This window comes from Hyla sarda, chromosome 1 (assembly GCF_029499605.1).
Source record: "Hyla sarda isolate aHylSar1 chromosome 1, aHylSar1.hap1, whole genome shotgun sequence".
Taxonomy (NCBI): Eukaryota; Metazoa; Chordata; class Amphibia; order Anura; family Hylidae; genus Hyla; species Hyla sarda.
The window spans coordinates 128,886,427-128,908,352 of NC_079189.1; the positions used below are offsets into that span (position 1 = coordinate 128,886,427).

The following is a 21,926-nucleotide window of genomic DNA, read 5'->3' on the forward strand; positions in this document are numbered from 1 at the left end:
TAGCAAGGGCCCTGCTAGGCGATTGGTCATATATATCCTTTTTATATAATAAAGACCATTTCTTGGATCCCATCTCCACTAGTCTTTTCCTTTTTCTCTCCCCTGTGCTTTTGAGGACTGGTTCACATAAATATTTTTTATTTATAATTTCTACATATTACATTAGGCCTTTTGGGTGAAGGCAACACCTTTAACCTCAAGCACATTATTTCTTTTATCCTAAGTGAGCTACACATATTTTACACTTCCTATTAAGAAAACTGCAGTATATGAGGCTCTATAAGCCTGGGTTCACATTTGTCCGGCCCCCAGCATAGGTGAACCCAGCCTAAATCTTAACGCAACTGATGTCCAACCATCCAGTGTCAAAAGTGAGATGCTGGATGATTGTGAACTGTCTGATTGAAATGAATGGGATCAGCTCTAGCATCAGAGGGAAACTATGCCGCACGCCAGACATATGTGAACCCAGGCTCATACACATGCATACATTCACCTAAGCTTTAAGTAAGAATTTATATTTTGTGGCTTCCTTCAGCTCCTTAATTCTATAAATGTAACTGGTTATGTTTACCTCCAGGAACACTGTACCAAGCTGCACCATTAGTGGTTCCATCAACAAAGCTGGTTTCATCGTCATTCTTGCGACACGGTGTCCTCTTTGGGTCAGACATGGCTGGATTGAGGGAAGAATATGAACGAGCTAAACTCTGAAAAATGCTGTCATCGGGGCAAGCACTGTATTCATGAGCACTTCCTGCAAAATGAATAAAATAAATTGTGTTACAAAAATGTTATGGCTATGGACATTGTTTTGTTTTGTATTTATTATAATGCAGAAAACATTTTCTTCATAGGTCTTTATTAAAAATGTTGCTTACTATTGCTTCTAAAGTATCTTTAGTCTGTTGTGTGAGCTCTACTTTCTTTCTATACTTGTACACACCCTATATGATTCTCCTATGCAAATGCCGTGTATCTATTCACCTAATTTTCACCAGTCTGTGTGAGCGGTCTTCCAAGGTTTCTCTCCCACAAGTCTACTCTTTACATTGGTGTGCGAGTCATTCCCCCTCCTTGCTGTTATCTCTAAGAGCAATTTTTACACACCCCTGCATTTGTGTATACCATTGAATATTTATAGCAATGCTCGTCGATTTATTATTTGCAACTTTTGTTGGACAACATTTAGGCACACCAAGTCTTCTTACGGGGTTAAAAGTGTCTATACCCCACAATATTTCCTATCATCATTATTACTGATGGTTCTCTATACAATTCAATAAAGACTATATGTAACTTTTCAATAAAAATAACTTTTCATTTTTTAGAGTTATTAAAGGGATTTTCCTGGCAAACTCTCCTACTCAATATGATATTGGGTGTGAACAGACACAACTGCATGCTAGGATGCCAGTGTGCCAATACAATAATCCAACAGTATTATGTATAGATCTCATTGATTAAAAAATAACCTGTGCACTATATTTATCAGATGTGGCACAGCCTCCTTGGAAATCTGACTGTCCAGCGCGCAGTTGTGTCTTGTCTGTTGTCAGATTGAGTGGGAGAGTTTGTTTTACTTTGCTTACATAGGACAGTGTGTTTACCATGCAAGACCCTTTGACTCTTTTACATTTTTGTCATGTTGCTGCCTTGTGCTAAAGTAAAATAAAATAAAAAAACCTCTTTATGGGAAAGGGAATTACAGAGCTCCTTTTCCGAAGAGGACTGGAGGAGAGTCGTCTTGTTGTGCCACCGGACATCCACTTCAAGCAAAGCTCAGGAAACCAATTACAAGACCCTGTCAAGATGGTACAGAGTCCCTACCTTACTCTCTCGTATATACCCAAATGTGAAGAACCTCGTGGCCCTATGACACACATTTGGCTGACCTGTCCAGACCTTGACTCTTTCTGGATGCAGGCCCTCGATATCATGACTAGACTGACATCCTCTTCACTCCCTAACACTCCCAAACTAGTCCTCTTATCCATACTTCCTTGTTCCATGCCTACATCAACGGCACGTTTAACCAAATTTCTATTGTTAGCGGCCAGAACCGTTATTCCCCGATTATGGAAATCTACTACACCCCCTTCCATTTCGTCTTAGCTTAATGAGGTGCCACACCTATGTAAGATGGAGGAATTGCTAGCTGACTCTCAAGAGTCAGATAGATAAATTCCACTCGATATGGTGGCCATTGTTAAATTTTATGTCTTTATCCGATTTTGAAACCCTTCATCTCGACAAGTAACTCTCTCTCTCTCTCTCTCTCTCTCTCTCTCTCTCTCTCACCCTTATGTGTCCCAACGCTGCAGAACCTGGGGATCTATGGAATTCGTCTGGAACATAAGGTACCTTGCAATGCTACATCTGGCCTCCTCCCTTTCATCTTCTTAGCTCTCTCTTTTTTTTCATTCCCTCTACCTCACTCTTTTCTTCTCTTTTCTATGATTCTTCTCCCCTTGTTTAATGCCAGCTCTTTCACGTTGTAGTGGATCCTACCATTACACCTTAGGCATACTTCCTCTATGGTTACTGATGCTGTGATTTTCCTGTTATATTGCAGTGATCTCTGCATTATGCTATCTTTCTTATATGTTTCATGCACCTATAAGGCCAAGATGGACCACTTACCCTCCAAGGGGGATTTGATTCTTTTTTTATTGTTTTGCCTTTTGTTTTGTTACTTTCGAAAAAACAATAAATACCTATTTTAAAAAAACAAAACTCTTTTTCCCTCTTCATTCTGCACTTAATAACCCATAATAAGAACATTGAAATTTTAGAAATGTTTGCGCATTTATTAAAAAAAGAAAAAACTAAAAAACTTTGATAGCTATAAGTCAGTATGAGATGTTTCTACACCTTGATTGGAGTTACCTGTGGTAAATTCAGTTGATTGGACATGATTTGGAAATACACTCCCCTGTCTTTCTGAATATCAGAGCAACAATTAAGCCATGAGGTGGTAAAACAGCCTGTATAACTCAGGGACATTATTGTGTGGAGGCACAGATCTGGAGACTGGTACAAAAACTTTTTGCTGGAGTGAAAGTTCACAAGAGCACAGTGGTCTCCATCATACTGAAATGGCAGCAGTTTGGAACAACCAGGACTCTTTCTAGAGCTGGCTGCCACACAAAACAAAGTAAGGTGAGGTGACCAAGAACTAAATGGTCGCTGAGCTCCAAAGTTCCTGTGTGCAGATGTATTAAAGGTCCAAAAGGTCAACTATCACTGCATACTCCACCAATCTGGGCTTCATGGCAGAGTGGCCAATAGGAGGCCTCTCCACAGTAACAGAAAAATAAAATCTCACCTGGAGTTTACAAGAAATCACCTAAAGGACTCTCAGACTGTGAGAAACGAGATTCCCTGGTCTGATGAAACAAAAAATTGAATTTTTTGCCTTACTTCTAAACGTCATGTCTAGAGGCAACCAGGCACTGCTCATCACTTGTCCATGCAAAATGTTAGTGTATTCTTTTGAATAAATTAGCAAAAATGTATAACATTTTGTTTTGACTTTGTCTGTATGTGGTATTGACCTCAAAAAGATGGGGAAGAACTATATATTTTTTAAATTTTAGCATAAGGTTACAATATAATAAAATACTAAAAAGTGGAAGGGTCTGAAAACTTTCTGCATGCATTATATATGCATCCCTAATGAACTACCTTAAATAAGAGCAAAGCAAATTACATCAGGATCTGTTCTTACAGTGCAGCTGTCCTCTCTTATTTACGTAGAGACCTGTATGCAGATGGAACCTTATCATTAAGCCATTCTCTTCCAACACTTTAATAGTTACAGATGTTCCTTGTTTTGTTACTTTTCTGTTGCTTTTTTCCCAAAATCTGCTTGCGTGCAGTTAAGAAGCATACAAGAGGCAGCCACTCCGTCTCTGCTCGACATGTGTTTTAACATTTGGGACCTAGTGATTACGTACTTTAGAATCCCACCAATTATTAAGTGACTGCGCCAAAATCCAGGGAGATTTTATAATCTAACCTAGACACATAACAGAACACAAATGGAACACACAGCCAGAACAGTCTTTACCTTTCGGGAATTGTACTACTTTTTTGAGTAAAGGGTGAATTTAAAAAGTTAAATTTGAACCTCTTTAGGACCGACCTACTTTGGGTCTTAAAAGGGTAGTCCACTGCCCTGCTACCAGGGCTCCGCTCTCCAGCGTCCAGAAGTTTATTGTTCCGAATGCTGTGTGCGGGCTTCCATGTTCAGGGCCGCCCCCTTCCCATAGACTTTCGTTGAGGGGGCAGGCGTGATGTCACGAGGGGGCAGACGCGACGTCACGAGGGGAAGCCCTGAACACAGAAGCCCGTACACAGCGTTCGGAACAATACACTTCCGGAGGGTTTGGTCTTACATACAGCATTTGCAGCATATTTTCTGCTGCTGATTTTCTTTCCAATTGTAGTGAATGGGTAGGAAAATCAGCAGCAGAAAATATGCAGCAAAATATGCTGTAAATGCTGCATGGTTGACCCAACCCTAAGGGTGTATTCACACATACAGTATCCTGCATTTATTTGACGCACAGAATTTGAAGCTGTGGATTTTAAGTTGCAGAGTTCAATGTAAACTAAATGACTGAACACAGCATCAAATCTGCAGCTTCAAATCCTGCCCATCAAATATGCACAGGATACTGTATGTATGAATAGACCCGAAGGGGAATTCTCATCTCTAACATTATTGATATTTTGCTTCTGTATTACATCTGTTTTTGTGGATTGAGATATGGAACTAATGTTAATCTATGGGGTTATTTACCTTTTTGCAAATGTAATACATCAAACGGAGTCTATTGAGTAAATATTTTAATTTATTTATTTATTTATTTTATCATCTGTTTATCTTTAAGTATAATTCAATAAGATGCTCATTAGTATTAACTCTACAAAATACTTATGACATACTGATGTTATTTCATACATGTATTACATTCATATCTGGCTCCATATTATAGACATATACCCATCCTCCACGTAAAGCAAGCCTAATACAGAGGTAAAGTATACTTGTGTGAAAGCGGCCTAAAGCTGGTGTGACACACAGTTTTTTTAAAAAATGCTGCCGTTTTTGTGGCAGACATTTACTCAGGTTTTTGAGCCAAAGACACAATTAACAAAATACAAAAAAAAAATAAAAAAAATATCATGTCTGTTTTTCTATTTAGAAGCTTATTGAGTCTTAAAAAAAAGAGCCTTCTGCACCCGGATCTGCCACTTGTCTGTAGGCAGTGTGTATAGAGCTGAGCATCAACATAGGATACAGACATATTAAAGACTTACCACTTCGAGTCTTGTCATATGGATAATTGGCCACAAGATCACCTCCATGTAGATTGGCAGAAAGTACAAAAGGAATATCCATTATCCAGTGAATTATTGCTTTGGTTTCAGGGGCAAGCTGGAAAATGAACGACTATAGTTACCATACAACAAGTACTGTCTTCCACTCAAAGAGGACCTGTGACCAATCTCCCCAAAAATCATATGTTACTATCATTAAATGGCTTATGGTGCCACGATCACATATCTTTTTACAGTCTCTTGATATGCCCCTCCCCTTCAGAGTTGTGGTTTATAGTTTGTCTGACAATTCAAGGAATCAGTCAGATGGAAGTGAACTTATAATTTTTATATATATCAACTGGCTCCAGAAAGTTAAACAGATTTGTACATTACTTCTATTATAAAATCTTAATCCTTTCAGTACTGATGAGCTTCTGAAGTTAGGTCGTTCTTTTCTGTCTAAGTGCTCTCTGATGACACGTGTCTCGGGAAACGCCCAGTTTAGAAGCAAATCCCCATAGCAAATCTCTTCTAAACTGGGCGTTTCCCGAGACAGGTGTCATCAGAGAGAACTTAGATAGAAAAGAACAACCTTAACTTCAGAAGCTCATAAGTACTGAAAGCATTAAGATTTTTTAATAGAAGTAATTTACAAATCTCTTTAACTTTCTGGAGCCAGTTGATATATATATATATATATATATATATATATATATATATAAAAATTGTCTGTTTCCTGGAATACCCCTTTAAAGGGGTACTCCAGTGGAAAACATTTTTAGTTTTTTCAAATCAACTGGTTCCAGAAAGTTAAACAGATTTGTAATTCTGCAAAACAAGAATGCATTAGACCAGGCTCACTTTTCAAATCACAACCGATCCGATTGTACCACAAAAACTCCATACCCTAGGAGAGACAAAAATACTGAAAATAATATAAAAGTGAATCTCAAAGATTACTGGACAAACTAATACATTAATTAAAATACATAAACACCAGTCATCATATCATACTGGGCTGACACCCACCGGATCCTAGTAGGTGCAGCTTGCAGTAAGGCAAAACAGAATTCTACTAGGTATATACACTTATCTCTAGAAACTCAATGGTAAAATCAATCTAAAATACAGATAACACTTCAAGGGCAATGTTTTTATAGTGTTATCTGTATTTTAGATTGATTTTACCATTGAGTTTTTAGACATAAGAGTATAAACCTATTAGAATTCTGTTTTGCCTTACTGTAAGCTGCACCTACTAGGATCCGGTGGGTGTCAGCCCAGTATGATATGCTGACTGGTGTTTATGTATTTTAATAAATTTATTAGTTTGCCCAGTAATCTTTGAGCTCCACTTTTATATTATTTTCAAGATTTGTAATTTACTTCTATTAAAAAAAATCTTAATCCTTCCAATACTTATCAGCTGCTGTATACTACAGAGACAGTTGTAAAGTATTTCCAGTCTGACCACAATGCTCTCTGCTGACACCTTTGCCCGTGTCAGGAACTGTCCAGAGTAGGAGAACATTCCCGTAGCAAACCTCTCCTGCTCCGAACAGTTCCTGACATGGACAGAGGTGTCAGCAGAGAGCATTGTGGTCAGACTGAAAATAACTAATCAACTTCCTATGGAACATACAGCAGCTGATTTAAGATTTTTTAATAGAGGTAATTAACAAACCTGTAAAACTTTCTGGAACCAGTTGATTTGAAAAAAAATTTTTTCCAATGGAGTACCCCTTTAATTTAAGAATGGGAGTGACTATCAGGAGATAGTGGAGACTAAGTTCATGCCTTTCTGACTGACTCCCTGTATTGTCAGTCAAACTCTAAACCCTAATATATCTCAGGACCAAAAGGGAGTATTAAGAGACTGTAACAAGGTGAGAGATCAGGCGACCTGAGGGTGCCCGATGCCAACACCAATGTTTTTATATTGTTGCTATGTGCCCCACCACCACTCCTGAGATATGGTGGCTTATTTACCTCAAAAATAAAGAAAGGAGGGGTCGAAAGCTAACATGCCTGACCCTTCTCTTTTCCTTCATTATTTGAGTCGAGAGGCCTCCATATGTACCAGACTGAAAATTGCAGGTTGGGATGACTTTTCATATATGTATATGGAGGTCTCAAAGCAACAACCTTCAAAGATCAACAATCATTGATCTGAAATCCAGCTTAAAGGGGTACTCCGGTGAAAACCTTTTTTTCTTTTAAATCAACTGGTGGTAGAAAGGTAAACATATTTGTAAATTACTTCTATTCAAAAATCTTAATCCTTCCTGTACTTATTAGCTGATGAATACTACAGAGAAAATTATTTTCTTTTTTGAAACAGGATTAGATACATTTCTGGAACAAAATAACATTAATGCTTATGAAGAAATATAAAATCCCATCCCTTCCCCAATATCGCGCCACACCCCTACCCCTTAATTCCCTGGTTGAACTTGATGGACATATGTCTTTTTTCGACCGTACTAACTATGTAACTATGAATGCTCTCTGATGACATCACGACCACAGTTCTCTCTGCTGACGTTATTATAATAATAATAACACTTTATTTATCGTTGTCCTTAGTGGGATTTGAACCCAAGTCCCCAGCACTGCAAGGCAGCAGTGCTAACCACTGAGCCACCATGCTGCCCTTAGCATACATCTGCTATGTATGGTTGCTAAAATGGACAGAGCTGCCAGCAGAGAGCACTGTATTCGTGATGTCATCAGTGTTCCAAAAAGAAAGGAATTTCCTCTGTAGCATTCAGCAGTTAATAAGTACTGGAAGGATTAAGATTTTTTAATAGAAGTAATTTACAAATATGTTTAACTTTCTGCCACCAGTTGATTTAAAAGAAAAAAAGTTTTCACCGGAGTACCCCTCTAAAGGGGTACTCCACTGCCCCAGGTTCTGGAACATTTAGTTCCAAATGCTGGGTACGGGCTGCGGGGGTTGTGACGTCACACCACGTCCCCTCAATGCAAGTCTATAGGAGGGGGCGTGACGTATGTCACGCCCCCTCCCATAGACTTGCATTGAGGGGGTGTGACATCATGAGGGGCGTGGCCGTGATGTCATGACCCCCGCACCCAGCATTCTGAACTAAAGGTTCTGGACACTGGGGCAGTGGAGTACCCCTTTAAGACCTTAATGAGCCCAGAAAAGTTATTTAATCACCGTAATCCTTTAGGAGAATTAGTATTATACACAGTGCTCACAGAAAAAAAAACTGTTTAAATAACTGACACCACGCAAAATTATAGACACCTTAGTGTTTTGGTCAACGGTCTTCTTCAGATTCTGCAGCAGGTGGTTGTTGGTTCCGCCTTCTTGCTCATTAATGTAGACAATCCGGTCAAGATCAGGGAAATTTCTGTTCAGGTCGATTCCCTGTGCGTTACTACGACCCACAAACCAGTCCTTTATGTCTCCAGGCTTGAGCAAAAAAGACAGCAATTAATTATATTGTATAGACTTCAGTACCTGAAGAAATGTTCTTATTTTCTTAAATATTTCTTTTTGAAACATATTCTTTATTGTGGTGCAGGCATTTTCTATTAGGATGTTTCACTTATTCTTTTTGCATAGCTTTTTGTTCACTGGGAAGAAACACCACAAAAAATGCATAGGTTTTTGTCCTCCATGGTGCAGTTTTTATGAGATTTTTTCCCCAAAAAATAGTGTGCATTAGAACATGCATTTTCCAGTGAAAGTTTATTTAGTTGAATTTTCTTGTCATGTGATTCTTTTATCATGTGACTCAAGGATTTGTACTGAGGAATGTGAAAAATCCACAATATATATATATATATATATATATATATATATATATATATATATATTTTTTTTTTTAACTTCTAAAGGTCTATGGGAGAAAAAAAGCCAAGTGAAAAGACATTGAGGGAGATTTATCAAAACCTGTCCAGAGAAAAAGTTGTTGAGTTGCCCATAGCAACCAATCAGAACGCTTCTTTCATTTTTTGTAGACCTTTTCAAAAATGAAAGAAGCAATCTGATTGGTTGCTATGGGCGACTCAGCAACTTTTTCTCTCGACAGGTTTTGATAAATTTCCCCCATTATCGATACCGCATGCAGCATTTTAGAAAAACTGTCACTTTCGCCAAAAAATGCCACTCATGGGAGAAAGAATCACCACAAATGAGAAAACATTGTAGGTAGGTAGTTTTATATTTCTCTTTTGACTCCCAGGTAATGTCTGAGAAAAAAAAATTATATGCGTATTTTTTTCCCCCATAATTTTTCCAGGAAATGCCATGAAACCACCCTTACAAAGATAGTACTGGACAAAAGTAACATTTTTCCGAACTGAGCAACCAGCAGGGGGTGCAAGTAGACCTCAAATCACACAGAATTTCAAAAGGAAATGCTATTTTCAACATGGATATATAGGAGAAGCCAGATTGTGTTTTCATTAGTAAGGTCATGTAACGTAACACATTAAGGGTCTATTCACACGTACAGTATCCTGTTCAGATTTTATGCTGCAGTGTCCAATGTAATCTAAATGACTGAACGCAGCTTTAAATCTACAGCTTCAAATTCTGTGCAACATGTGCAGGATACTGTACGTGTGAAAACACCCTTAGGGCTCAATCACACAAGCGGATTTACTTTCAAACTCATATCGGGTTTCCCGCTGCATACCCCATTGAAGGCAATAGGGTCTGGAGTGGATTTTAAACAGCTGAAATCTGCTGCTATAGACAGCCCACGAAGAGCCCGCCCCCTTTCAAACTCACAGCAGTAAACATGCTGCGAGTTTGAAAGAGAATCTGCTCATGTGAACGAGCCATTAGGGTAGGGTCTCACATGCCATATTTTGTTGCATATATTCTGCAGCTGATTTTGCTACCCATTGACTTCAATAGATAGGACAATATTCAACACCAAATATGCAGCAAAATACGAGGCATGACCCTACCTTAAAGAGTATATTATTTTTTTAACGTAAAACATCATATCCTAGGTTTGTGTATACTAAGAATAGGTCACACTGTTCCATTGCAAACTTTAAAGGGGTTTTCTGGTTTTATACAAAAAAAGCTTCATATTACTTTCCAATATACTTAGGGAAGGATTTAACAAAACCTGTGCAGAGTAACAGTGGAGCAGTTGCCCATGGCAACCAATCAGATTCTATCTTTTATTTTTTAAAAGGCCTCTGAAAGTTTACATCTCATTGGTTGCTATAGGCAATTGCTCCAATGTTACTTTGCAGAAGTTTTGATAAATCTCCCCCTTTGGGTAGGGTCACATGGAACAGATACGCAGCGTATTTTAGGCTGCGGATCCACCGATGACGGACACTAAAGTGTACCTCCAACTGTACCTGTCTGCTCGTAGCGGCAGTCCTCCATTATAAGCAGACACATAGTGATTTGCGAGTCGCTGCACGCATCCACAGTGTACTCGCAGACATCACGACCACTCCGCCTCTTCCCTGAGTTAGGCCAGAATTTTGCAGTGCAGGCGCAAGCTACTCGCAGAACACTGTGGGCCTGCTTATAGCGGCAGATTGACGCTACGACCAGGCACAGCTGGAGGCACACTGTAGGGTTCATCATCGGCGGATCTGCAGTGTAAAATATGCTGCAGATCCGTTCTGTGTGACCCCACCCTAAGGGTATGTTTTCCACAATGGAATTTCAGTGTTTAAATCCGCAGAAGAATTCCGACGACAATGCCACCGTAATTTAGTTCAAATTAATTTCAATGGGATTCTGCAGCCCCATTCAGACAGCAGAATTCCCACTGCGGAAATTCTGATTCCCACATTCCGTCAAAATAAAGGACTAGTCTTTTATTTTGCGGACTTCCCCAGTGGAATGCCATTGAAATCATAGAATTTTATTGTAATTGTAGATTACACAGAATTACAGCGAAAATCCGGCACAATTCCACAGAATTTCTGTGGAATTGTGGAAATTCCGCCGCGTTAACATACCCTAAGGCTATGTTCACACATCGGAATTTTGGTGGCGTGTCTGGTTGGAAAATTTTAGTTGGCCACACTGCAGTGAGCGGGTGCTGGGAGAACATGCCAGCATTGCTCGAAAATGAGCCATCTACATAGCAGACAATGCATTTCCCAGCAGATTCCACAGAAAAAATTAACATCTCAATTCTTTCATGTGGAGGCCGAAGGTTGAATTTACATGGCAGATGTTTCTGGTGCAGAAATTCTGCCGTGTGCTTGTTCTGCTCGGAAATTCCGTAAACAAGACCTAGAATTTAAATTCCTTTACGTTTTCAAGATCTCTATTTGCAGTCAAGTGAGCACACTGTTGTCCATACCTCCCAACTCTTTGGATGACCAAAGAGGGGCACTTAGGCAAGGTTCACTCTACCCAATTCAGAAGTGGGATTCCATTTAGAAATTCCGCCTGGAAATTCCGGTGCAGCAGAATCCCATTGTTGAAGCGAAGAGAGACAGAGCACTGAGCAGGAGAACCCCCCCCCCCCCCCCATCTCCAATCAGACCTTTGGATAGGGGATAAATTGAACTTCCCTGTAGTATCCCATTAATATTACAGGTTGTGTAGTTTACATAGAAGTGGCTAGGCATGACAATAACTTCCCAACCACTGTGTCAGTGTTTCCCAACCAGTGTGCCTCCAGCTTTTCAACTTTCAGGAAGCCCAGAGAGCCAACGGGTATGCTGGGAGTTGTAGTTTTGCAACAGCTGGAGGCACACTGGCTGGGTAACACTGTCCTAGGTATTAAATTATTAAATGCTGCGAGTACTAAGTTGTCATGAGCCATGTCAGAACTGCAACTATTCAGCACTTCACAACTGTAACTGATTTCCCTCTGTTTTCCCTGTGGTGCTTTAGTTGTTTGCTCTCAACATATGATATCTATTAATTCACAACAAAGCAAACTAAGCAAATGACTCAATCTTTATAACCATACAATAAGGATAATACACTATGCAGGTGTCACAAAAAAATGGCCTTTGTATCATCTAGAAAAATACTACACATCTTCCATTCCTGTTTTCTTTTAAGGGAAATCTGTCATCGGTGTCACCTGCACTAACCTGTCGGTACAGACAGGTATTGCAGGTGATACTGATGACCGCCATACTTACCTGGGCCCGTTCCGTGCTATGGTTCTTCGGCTATCCTCTTCAGTATCTTCAGCTCCGGGCCCAACTCAGAGCATGGGCGGAGCTTAGTGATGTCAACGTTGCTGTGTCCTGCTGTTAGCAAACAGCAGCGGTGATGTTATAAGCTCCGCCCACGGCACGGAGCTGAAGATATCGAACAGGATAGCCGGAGAACATCACGGAATGGGATCAGGTACGTATCGTTGTCATCAGTGTTACCTGCGCTATCTGTCTGCACCAACAGGTTAGTGCAAGTGACACTGATGACAGATTTCCTTTAAGCCCAACTTCACACACTTTTTGTGGTCTTTTATTGCTTAAAAAACTTGTTCTCTCAAATTTTTCCCAAAATAGCATTGTCATGACCAGGGGGTGGACAGGGAGAGTGAGCCCTAAACTGACCCTAGAAAAACTCTCCCTGCCTACTTGCCCATCCACCCTAAACGGTGGATCGACAACTTGGAGTTGGTCCCTCCCTGCGCTAAAGTGCAGTGGACGACCAGCTCCAAGTTGTTGATCCACCATTTAGGGTGAATGAGCATGTAGGCAGGGAGAGTTTTTCTAGGGTCAGTTTAGGGCTCACTCTCCCTGTCTACCCCCGGTCATGATAGAATAACCAGCCCACCTACTTGCTCTGGTGCCACTTTCTGTGTTCCTGGATTCTGTTTTCAAGTGGACCAGACGCAAGGACCTCTTCGGCTAGTCCTGAAGCTACAGTTGGCGTACCTCCATACCTGAGTCAATCATCTGCATCCAGGTGGCAATCATGGAGCCACCAGAATTTTTTTGGAACTACCAGAAATTTTTTTTACCAAAAATTTCTGGTATGTTTTTTTTGCTACTCTTGAGTTTTTTAGGGGGTCCAGTGGCCGCTCGTTAAAGGGGGAGCGGGGTACTGTAATGTCCGTTTTTTGTGTTTTTTGTGTTTTTGCATTTTTCCTTTTTAGGCCCTGTTCAGGCTTTTATGTATTATCTGTTTTATGTGCTATTCTCCCTGGCTGGGGAATAGTTAATGCTCTGAGCCAATGAGTACTTATGTGGCTATTTAAACCCGAGCTCTCCTGCACTCTTTGCTGGTTATTTGGGCATTTGTGCATTACTCTGACCATGTCTGCTTTATCATGCACTTTGTATTTATCTTGTAATATTGTAGAGTTTTAACCATGGTCAATAGTCTTGTTTATTGTAGATTTTAGTGTGAATTATTATTGTCTGTCTTTAGGATTATTGTATGTCTGTTCTGCTTGTACCTTGTTTCTTAGTCTCTGTTCACACTGTGAGAATCCTGACCTGTGTCCCTTCACGTTGTGAAGTTTGGTTTTGAATATATCCTGCCTTGTATCCTGAAATATATCCTGTCTTGTATCCTGACCTGTGTCCCTTCTTGTTGTGCAGTTTGGTTTTCTTGTATCCGTTTTTATAGAGGTCAATATAGCTTATCTTAAGAGTTTAGTACATGCACTGTTGAAAGAGTACATCATCACTGATCTAGTGTTTCCTCTGTGCTTTACTATTGGTCTATAGTTTCCTCTGTGCTTAATCACTGATCTGTGTCCTTTAAACTTTATCTGTTTATGTTAGTTATCTGAGTCCAGTGTGAACAGTGTTCTATGTTCCTGATCAGTTTGGTGTTTAGCATTCAGTTCTTTTGTTCATCCCTTGCATCTCCTGGATTCTGCTGTATACTTGTTCCATACCTAGTCTTGTTCATTTAATCATGTCTGCCGTTTATCTGGATTCCAGTTTATGAACTGTTTGTTAGTACACAGCATCTTGCCCTGTTTGTGAGTTTATTTTGTTGACTTTGACTTCCATGACATATTTAGGGAGAGACTGTCACCATGGTTGTCAATCCTCTATTTAGAGTGGATAGGCAAGTAGGCAGGGATAGAGGGAGTGGATGAGATCAGTACTGCACTCCTTCCCTGTCCATACGCGACAAGCATGTTTCAGTATATGGTTTTGTTGTTGTTGTTTTTGTGAATTCGTTTTTCTTGCTACAAGTCAAGTAATTGTTCATGTGATTCAAGGGTTTCTCAATAAAAATGTTAAAAAAATGGCACAAAAATGCAACTGTGGAAAAAACACAACAACAACAAAAAAGCATGTAGGTATAGCGTTTTATTTCCCTGTTGACTCTCACTTGAAAAATGACAGGTAATAATTCCCGGGGTGGGGAAAAAAACATAAAAACATGCTTTTGTTTTTTTAAATGCAATTTTCCTAAAATATACACTGGTGAGCTACTCAAAGGATAGCTAATGAGCAAACTCCTTCAGAGTGGGTGAGCTATTCAGTCCTAGGCACAGTCACATGTACAGACACTCTGGGCAGATTAATCAAAATCTGTCCAGAGGAAACGTTGCTGAGTTGCTCATAGCAACCAATCAGATCACTTTTTTCATTTTTGAAAAGACCTCTGAACAATGAAAGCAGCGATCTGATTGGTTGCTATGGGCAACTTTTCTTCTGGACAGGTTTTGATAAATTTCCCCCACTGTGTCTGGATTCACCACAAATGATCTATAATAGATATATTTGTCATAGTGCCTTCAAAGGAGATATATCATTCAGATAACTTTAAGATCACAGGGTGTCTGACTGCTGGGAAGTGTGGGCAAGTGTGTCAGTAAATGTGACTACAGATAGGGTATAAGTTTTTGTGCATAATACTTCTCCTTTAAGGCCATGTTTACACATCAGAATTTCAGAGAGGAATTTCTAAGGTGAATATTTCCAAGAAATTCTGCTTAGAAATTTCAATAGGATTCTGCTGCACTGTGCACATGGCAGAAATAAATTCCAATCAGAAATGCACTGCGTTCTATGGAGATGGCACATTTCCGAGCGGTACTGGCACTCCCGAAACATGCAAATATGCAAAATGTCTACCCGTGTTTTTTTCGGGTGGACATTTTACACCGCACATTTTACGCGTGCTGAATATAGTCTAAGAGTGAATGGAGCAGGCTCAGAAGCTAAGCCTGATCCATACCCCAAACCGACAGCTTATAGCTGCATTCAGTAGCTGACAAATGCCTCTAGTGATCTCCATTTCTGGCTATTTAACTGTTCAAATCCTGCTGTCAAAACATTGGTAGTTCAGGGGTCAGATCAGCAGCCTGTGGCCTGTTCTAGACATCTGTGGCAGACTGTACCAGTAGATCAGTGACAGAATTAATCAATGTAATACTATATATTATATTGATCTGTGTAAGCAGTCAAATGATTGCTCATACAAGTCCTCTAGGGAGACTTAAAATGTCCCCACAATAAAACTTAAAATCACCTTTTTCCATCTTTCTAATAAAAAGTGTATAATAAAAAAAATAAACATATTTGGTATCGCCAAGCCACAGCATGCATGCCTTCTCCCTCCTCCAATCCACCCTGCATTGAGTGTTTGACATGCACGGCTCAGTGCTGGAAGCCAAACCATCAATTGAGCAAGGGAGAGATGGGAAATAAGACTTGCAACCTGCGGCTCAGCACAGCCTCCTAGACACTTGAGCTCTGTGCATGATCTAGAGATGACAGATTCCCTTTAACAACGGGGGGCACAATGCTCCAGAGAATACAGATTGCCTACTCATTAGGATCAACCATTAATTTACATAACTGGAAAATCTTTTTAAATAAATTCAGAGGAAATCAGTTTCCTTTCCTCAGTGTGTAACAGAAAAAACATCAACATCACTTTATATGTTTTATGCCATAACTTACCTGCTGAGCAGCTTTTTCGAACCCATCAGGGTTCATGGAAGGCATGATGTGTATACGGGTGTTGTGGATCAAATTGATGATTGTCTCGTTGCCTTTCTGGTATTCATTGCAGAGATACTGGGCCATATAAATAAGAAGTTCTCTACCCACAGCTTCATTCCCATGCATGTTGCCAACATACTTAAATTCAGGTTCACCTGTAAGACATCAGATCACCAGCTTTAACAAATGTTCCTCAATTTAACAGTATCTCTATCTTTAAATACATGATATTGAACACATGATCAGGGCCGGATCATCATTTGGGACATCCGTGTCCCGAAAAATCTTTTCAGGACACAAGGATGTCCCGGCGGTCACCTCTCTGCGGCGGCCCCCGCGTCAACTTTAAAAACGCAGGGGCCGCCGGGAGGGCCCATAGGAGGAAAGCGGAGCATCGAGGAGGACGCGCGCGCATGGTAAGTTACCAGCGGCATGTCATCTTCAGTGTTCCGACCTCCGCTCCTCTGGTCCAGGGACCTACTGCTATGGTCCATAGGCCATAGCAGTAGATCGTGACCCCGGTCCCCGGACCGGTGGATTAGTGGTCGGAGCGCTGAAGTGGGGCAGTAAACAGGCATACAGCCTACAACCATACACTGTATATGGTTTAAGGCTGTATGTCTGTGGGAGAACTGTACTGCACCTAATGTGGGGAACTACACTGCACCTAATGTGGGGGACTATACTACACTTAATGTGGGGGAACTATACTGCACCTAATGTGGGGAACTATACTGCACCTAATGTGGGGGAACTATACTGCACCTAATGTGGGGGAACTATACTGCACCTTATGTGGGGGAACAATACTGCACCTAATGTGGGGGAACTGTACTGCACAAAATTTGGGGGAACTATACTGCACCTTATGTAAAGGACTATACTGCACCTAATGTGGGGGGACTATACTGCACCTAATGTGGGGAACTATACTGCACCTAATGTGGGGGAACTATACTGCACCTAATGTGGAAAACTATACTTCACCTAATGTGGGGGAACTGTACTGCACCTAATGTGGAGAACTATACTGCACCTAATGTGGGGGAACTGTACTGCACCTAATGTGGGGGAACTATACTGCACCTAATGTGGGGGAACTATACTGCACCTAATGTGGGGGAACTGTACTGCACCTAATGTGGGGAACTATACTGCACCTAATGTGGGGGAACTATATTGCACCTAATGTGGGGGAACTATACTGCACCTAATGTGGGGAACTATACTGCACCTAATGTGGGGAACTATACTGCACCTAATGTGGGGAACTATACTGCACCTAATGTGGAGAACTATACTGCACCTAATGTGGGGAACTATACTGCACCTAATGTGGGGAACTATACTGCACCTAATGTGGGGAACTATACTGCACCTAATGTGGGGAACTATACTGCACCTTATGTGGGGAACTATACTGCACCTAATGTGGGGAACTATACTGCACCTAATGTGGGGAACTATACTGCACCTAATGTGGAGAACTATACTGCACCTAATGTGGGGAACTATACTGCACCTAATGTGGGGAACTATACTGCACCTAATGTGGGGAACTATACTGCACCTAATGTGGGGAACTATACTGCACCTAATGTGGAGAACTATACTGCATCTAATGTGGGGAACTATACTGCACCTAATGTGGGGGAACTGTACTGCACCTAATGTGGAGAACTATACTGCACCTAATGTGGGGGAACTGTACTGCACCTAATGTGGGGGAACTGTCAGGGGGGGGGGGGGGAGGGGCATCATAATGAAGTGCTCCGTCTTCTTGGCAGCCTTAATCTGGCCCTGCACATGATATTATATTACTGTGCTGTGTGTAAATATTTTATTATTGTGTCTGTATGTCTTGGAAAAACATTTTAATTTTGGACACATGGAAATATACTTAGAATTTTTATTTGAGTTACAAATGGACAAACAGATATTATCTACATTAAAAATTAATAGTGAGTTTGAACATTGAATAAAAAAAAAATAGAGTTATTTAGTTTAGATGTTAATCAAAGGTCAGATCAGAGATCTCTCCCATGATCTATTTATACCCAGGGCTGTATTTATAACAAAGCAGCATCCTGTTCTTCTAGAGGAAAGAAGGTTTCTACACCAGCACAGATGAGGATTTTTAACAGTAAGAGCAGTGAGACTATAGAAACTCACTGCCAGAGGAAGTGGTCATGGTGAACGCAATAAAAGTGTTCAAATAGGGCCTGGATGCCATTTTGTTACTAGATTTGTGTAATAATATTGCAAGCTATAGTAATAACACTCTGGAGAAGTCAGTCATTCAGGGATTTATTCAGAGTTATCATACAACATTGCAGGGTAATAGGCCAAGGTGGATGGACATTTGTTTTTTTAATCATGCTTGGAAGTGTTGTACAGCATTCATACTTCTGGAAAAAATCATAACTACATGCAGGAAAATTTATACGTTTAAAAATGTCATCTTCTGACCCCTATAACTTTTTTATTTTTCCACGTACAGGGCGGTATGAGGACTCATTTTTTGCGCTGTGTTCTGAAGTTTTTATCTGTATGATTTTTGTTTTGATCGGACTTTTTGTTCACTTTTTATTCATTTTTTAATGGTATAAAAAGTGACCAAAAAGGCAAATTTTTTGACTTTGGAATTTTTTTGCGCGTACGCCATTGACCGTACGGTTTCATTAATGATATATTTTTATAGTTCGGACATTTACGCACGCGGCGATACCACATATGTTTATTTTTTTTTTTTTTTTACACTGTTTTATTTGTTTTTATGGGAAAAGGGGGGTGATTCAAACTTTTATTAGGGAAGAGGTTAAATGACCTTTATTAACACTTTTTTTAAACATTTTTATTGCAGTGTTATAGGTCCCATAGGGACCTATAACACTGCACACACTGATCTTCTACACAGATCACAGGCGTGTATTAACACGCCTGTGATCAGTGTTATCGGCGCTTGACTGCTCCTGCCTGGATCTCAGGCACGGAGCAGTCATTCGCCAATCGGACACCGAGGAGGCAGGTAAGGGCCCTCCCGGTGTCCTGTCAGCTGTTCGGGACGCCGCAATTTCACCGCGACGGTCCCGAACAGCCCGACTGAGCAGCCGGGTCACTTTCACTTTCGCTTAAGAAGCGGCGGTCAGCTTTGACCGCCGCTTCTAAAGGGTTAATACCACACATCGCCACGATCGGCGATGTGTGGTATTAGCCGCGGGTCCCGGCCGTTGATGAGCGCCGGGACCGACGCGATATGATGCGGGATCGCGTCGCGATCCCGCTTCATATCGCGGGAGCCGGCGCAGGACGTAAATATACGTCCTGCGTCGTTAAGGGGTTAAAGAAGTTTTTGACAAAGACCAAAGAGCTGTGCAAGGATGTCAGGGACCAGAATGTAGACCACATCAAGGCTGGAATGGGCTGCAAGGTTTTCTCCATGCCGCTCGGTGAGAAGTTTGCAACAGTTGGTGCGATTATTCCCAAATGAAAGAAACACAAAATAATTGTCAATCTCCCTCGGTCGGGGGCTTTATGCACAATCTCACCACGTGGAGTTTCAATCATCATGAGAACAGTGAGGAATCAGCCTAGAACTACACAGGATAATTTTGTCAATGATCTCAAGGCAGCCGGAACCATAGTCACCAAGAAAACAATTGGTACCACACTTTGCCTGCACCACCCACAAGGTCTCCTTGCTCAAGAAAGCACATGTAGAGGCCCTGCAGTTTACAATCCATAGGAGAACAGGGTGATGGTGTTGAGGTCAGATGAGTCCAAAATAAAACTCTTTGGCATCACCTCAGCTCGCCATGTTTAGAGAAGGAGAAATGTTGCCTATGACCTCAAGAACTCCATCCCCACTGGAAGTGAAAACTTGCTTTGGGTTTTTTTCTGCTAAGGGGACAAGACAACTTTACAGCGTCAAAGGTACAATAGATGATGCCATGAATCATTAAATCTTGGATGTAAACTTCCTATCCTCAGCTATCTTCAGCTAAGGCATAGAAAATGGGATCTCCTAGCACCTCATCCTTTTGTTTTCCTGGGGATAAGCCACTGCTGTCTGGCAGCCCCGTATCCCCATTTTACCATTGAGGGAGTTAGGAGGAACAGCTGTTGGTTAACAACTATTGAAGGTATGTGAGAACCAAACGTGAACAACAAGCCACAAAAAGTATGAACACTAAGAAATCAGGAACATGTCACTGATAAGCCGAAAAACTTAGGTTTTACTTTGACATACTTCAGGGACAAAGGGTTGTGGGAAGCATCTTGTAACCGCTGCCTTTGGCACCGACAGAGCTTGCCCCACCTGTATAGTAACATAATCAGCCAATAAAGGAGCTGTAATCCATCTAAAAAACACAAGAAACTGGATGTCCAGCGCCAAGATTCGTGCAAAACGGATTCTTTAATGCTTAAAAAGCCATAACAGGGGTCAATGTGACGCGTTTCAGATGCGTTAGCACCCTTAATCGTACATGTACGATTAAGGGTGCTAACGCATCTGAAACGCGTCACATTGACCCCTGTTATGGCTTTTTAAGCATTAAAGAATCCGTTTTGCACGAATCTTGGCGCTGGACATCCAGTTTCTTGTTTTGCTATAACAGTGCTGCCTCGCACAGTCCGTGCGCCTGGGGCCCTGGAGGGTGAGCTGAGAATTCCATTACCTTTTCTGATCTAAAAAACACAGTATAGTATTGCTGAATACACATATATATATATATATATATATATATATATATATATATATATATAAGAATGTGTTAGAACCCAGCTGTATTGCGATGTGTTAAATAAAGCTTTTGGAAAGTTTAGGTATACGCTACCAGCTGCAGGATATAGTTCTCCGAGTGATTTTATTGCTGTAAAGAGACAATTAATTAGACATAATTGTTGCATCCTCCCAATGCCTTAGTAGCATAGTAAAATGATAATATTATTGAGTAGTAAAGTAGCTCCATTAAATGTTTATAAGGGAATAATGCATAGCTGCAAATAGAGCCCACATAAAACCTGTTGTTTGAAAATAGGAACTGCATTTCTACACATTTGTTTTACTTTATGTATATTTAACTGTAACATATGTACATTGTAACTACCTATGAATAAATATCACTGAGGCTCCAGATCTTGTCTTTAATAAAACCTACTGTGGCGTCACTCCACAGTTTACACATTTTATCCCAGCCATATTTTTTTTATGTGAATTCTTCTTACTTTTCTCTGTAAATACTACTTAGGACATCATTCTGTTTTAAATAACGTACACATTTCACTGGTGCTGAATAAATCACAGTAGATGTGGCCCCAAAATTGCCAACCACTATTCTATGACTATATTATATGGAATGTTGGTAGTAGAAACACATATGTTCTGGTCATGAAAGTAATACAGGAAAAAACCTACATGTGGTGCATGATACTATTTCCCACAGGACACAGTGGTTGCAGAATCATTTATAAGATCACTTACTTAAAGAGTACCTGTCACCATATAAAACTTCTAATATAGTGTTTCTTGTGTAATTAGCAGACACTTTCCCCATTCACTTGCTTTTAAAATTATCAACATAAATATGTTTAAAATATAATATAAAAAATGGTCACTAGGTGGCTCTGTTCTGTTCCCTGCCACAATTAATACAGTGAGTTCGGTCTCCTCCTGGCCGAACTCAGGAAGTGTT

The 21,926-nt window shown here is 40.5% G+C and overlaps 1 protein-coding gene across 1 annotated transcript in view; it reads right to left on the minus strand.

Moving 5' to 3' along the window:
* CPE (carboxypeptidase E) overlaps positions 1-21,926 on the minus strand; it is a 105,186-nt gene that overhangs the window by 28,671 nt on the left and 54,589 nt on the right. The window contains exons 2-5 of the mRNA XM_056561178.1: positions 16,189-16,385; positions 8,603-8,770; positions 5,329-5,446; positions 575-757 (exon numbers count right to left, since the gene is read on the minus strand). Of these exons, the coding sequence (XP_056417153.1) occupies positions 575-757; positions 5,329-5,446; positions 8,603-8,770; positions 16,189-16,385 (666 nt within the window). The remainder of the gene's footprint in view (positions 1-574; positions 758-5,328; positions 5,447-8,602; positions 8,771-16,188; positions 16,386-21,926) is intronic.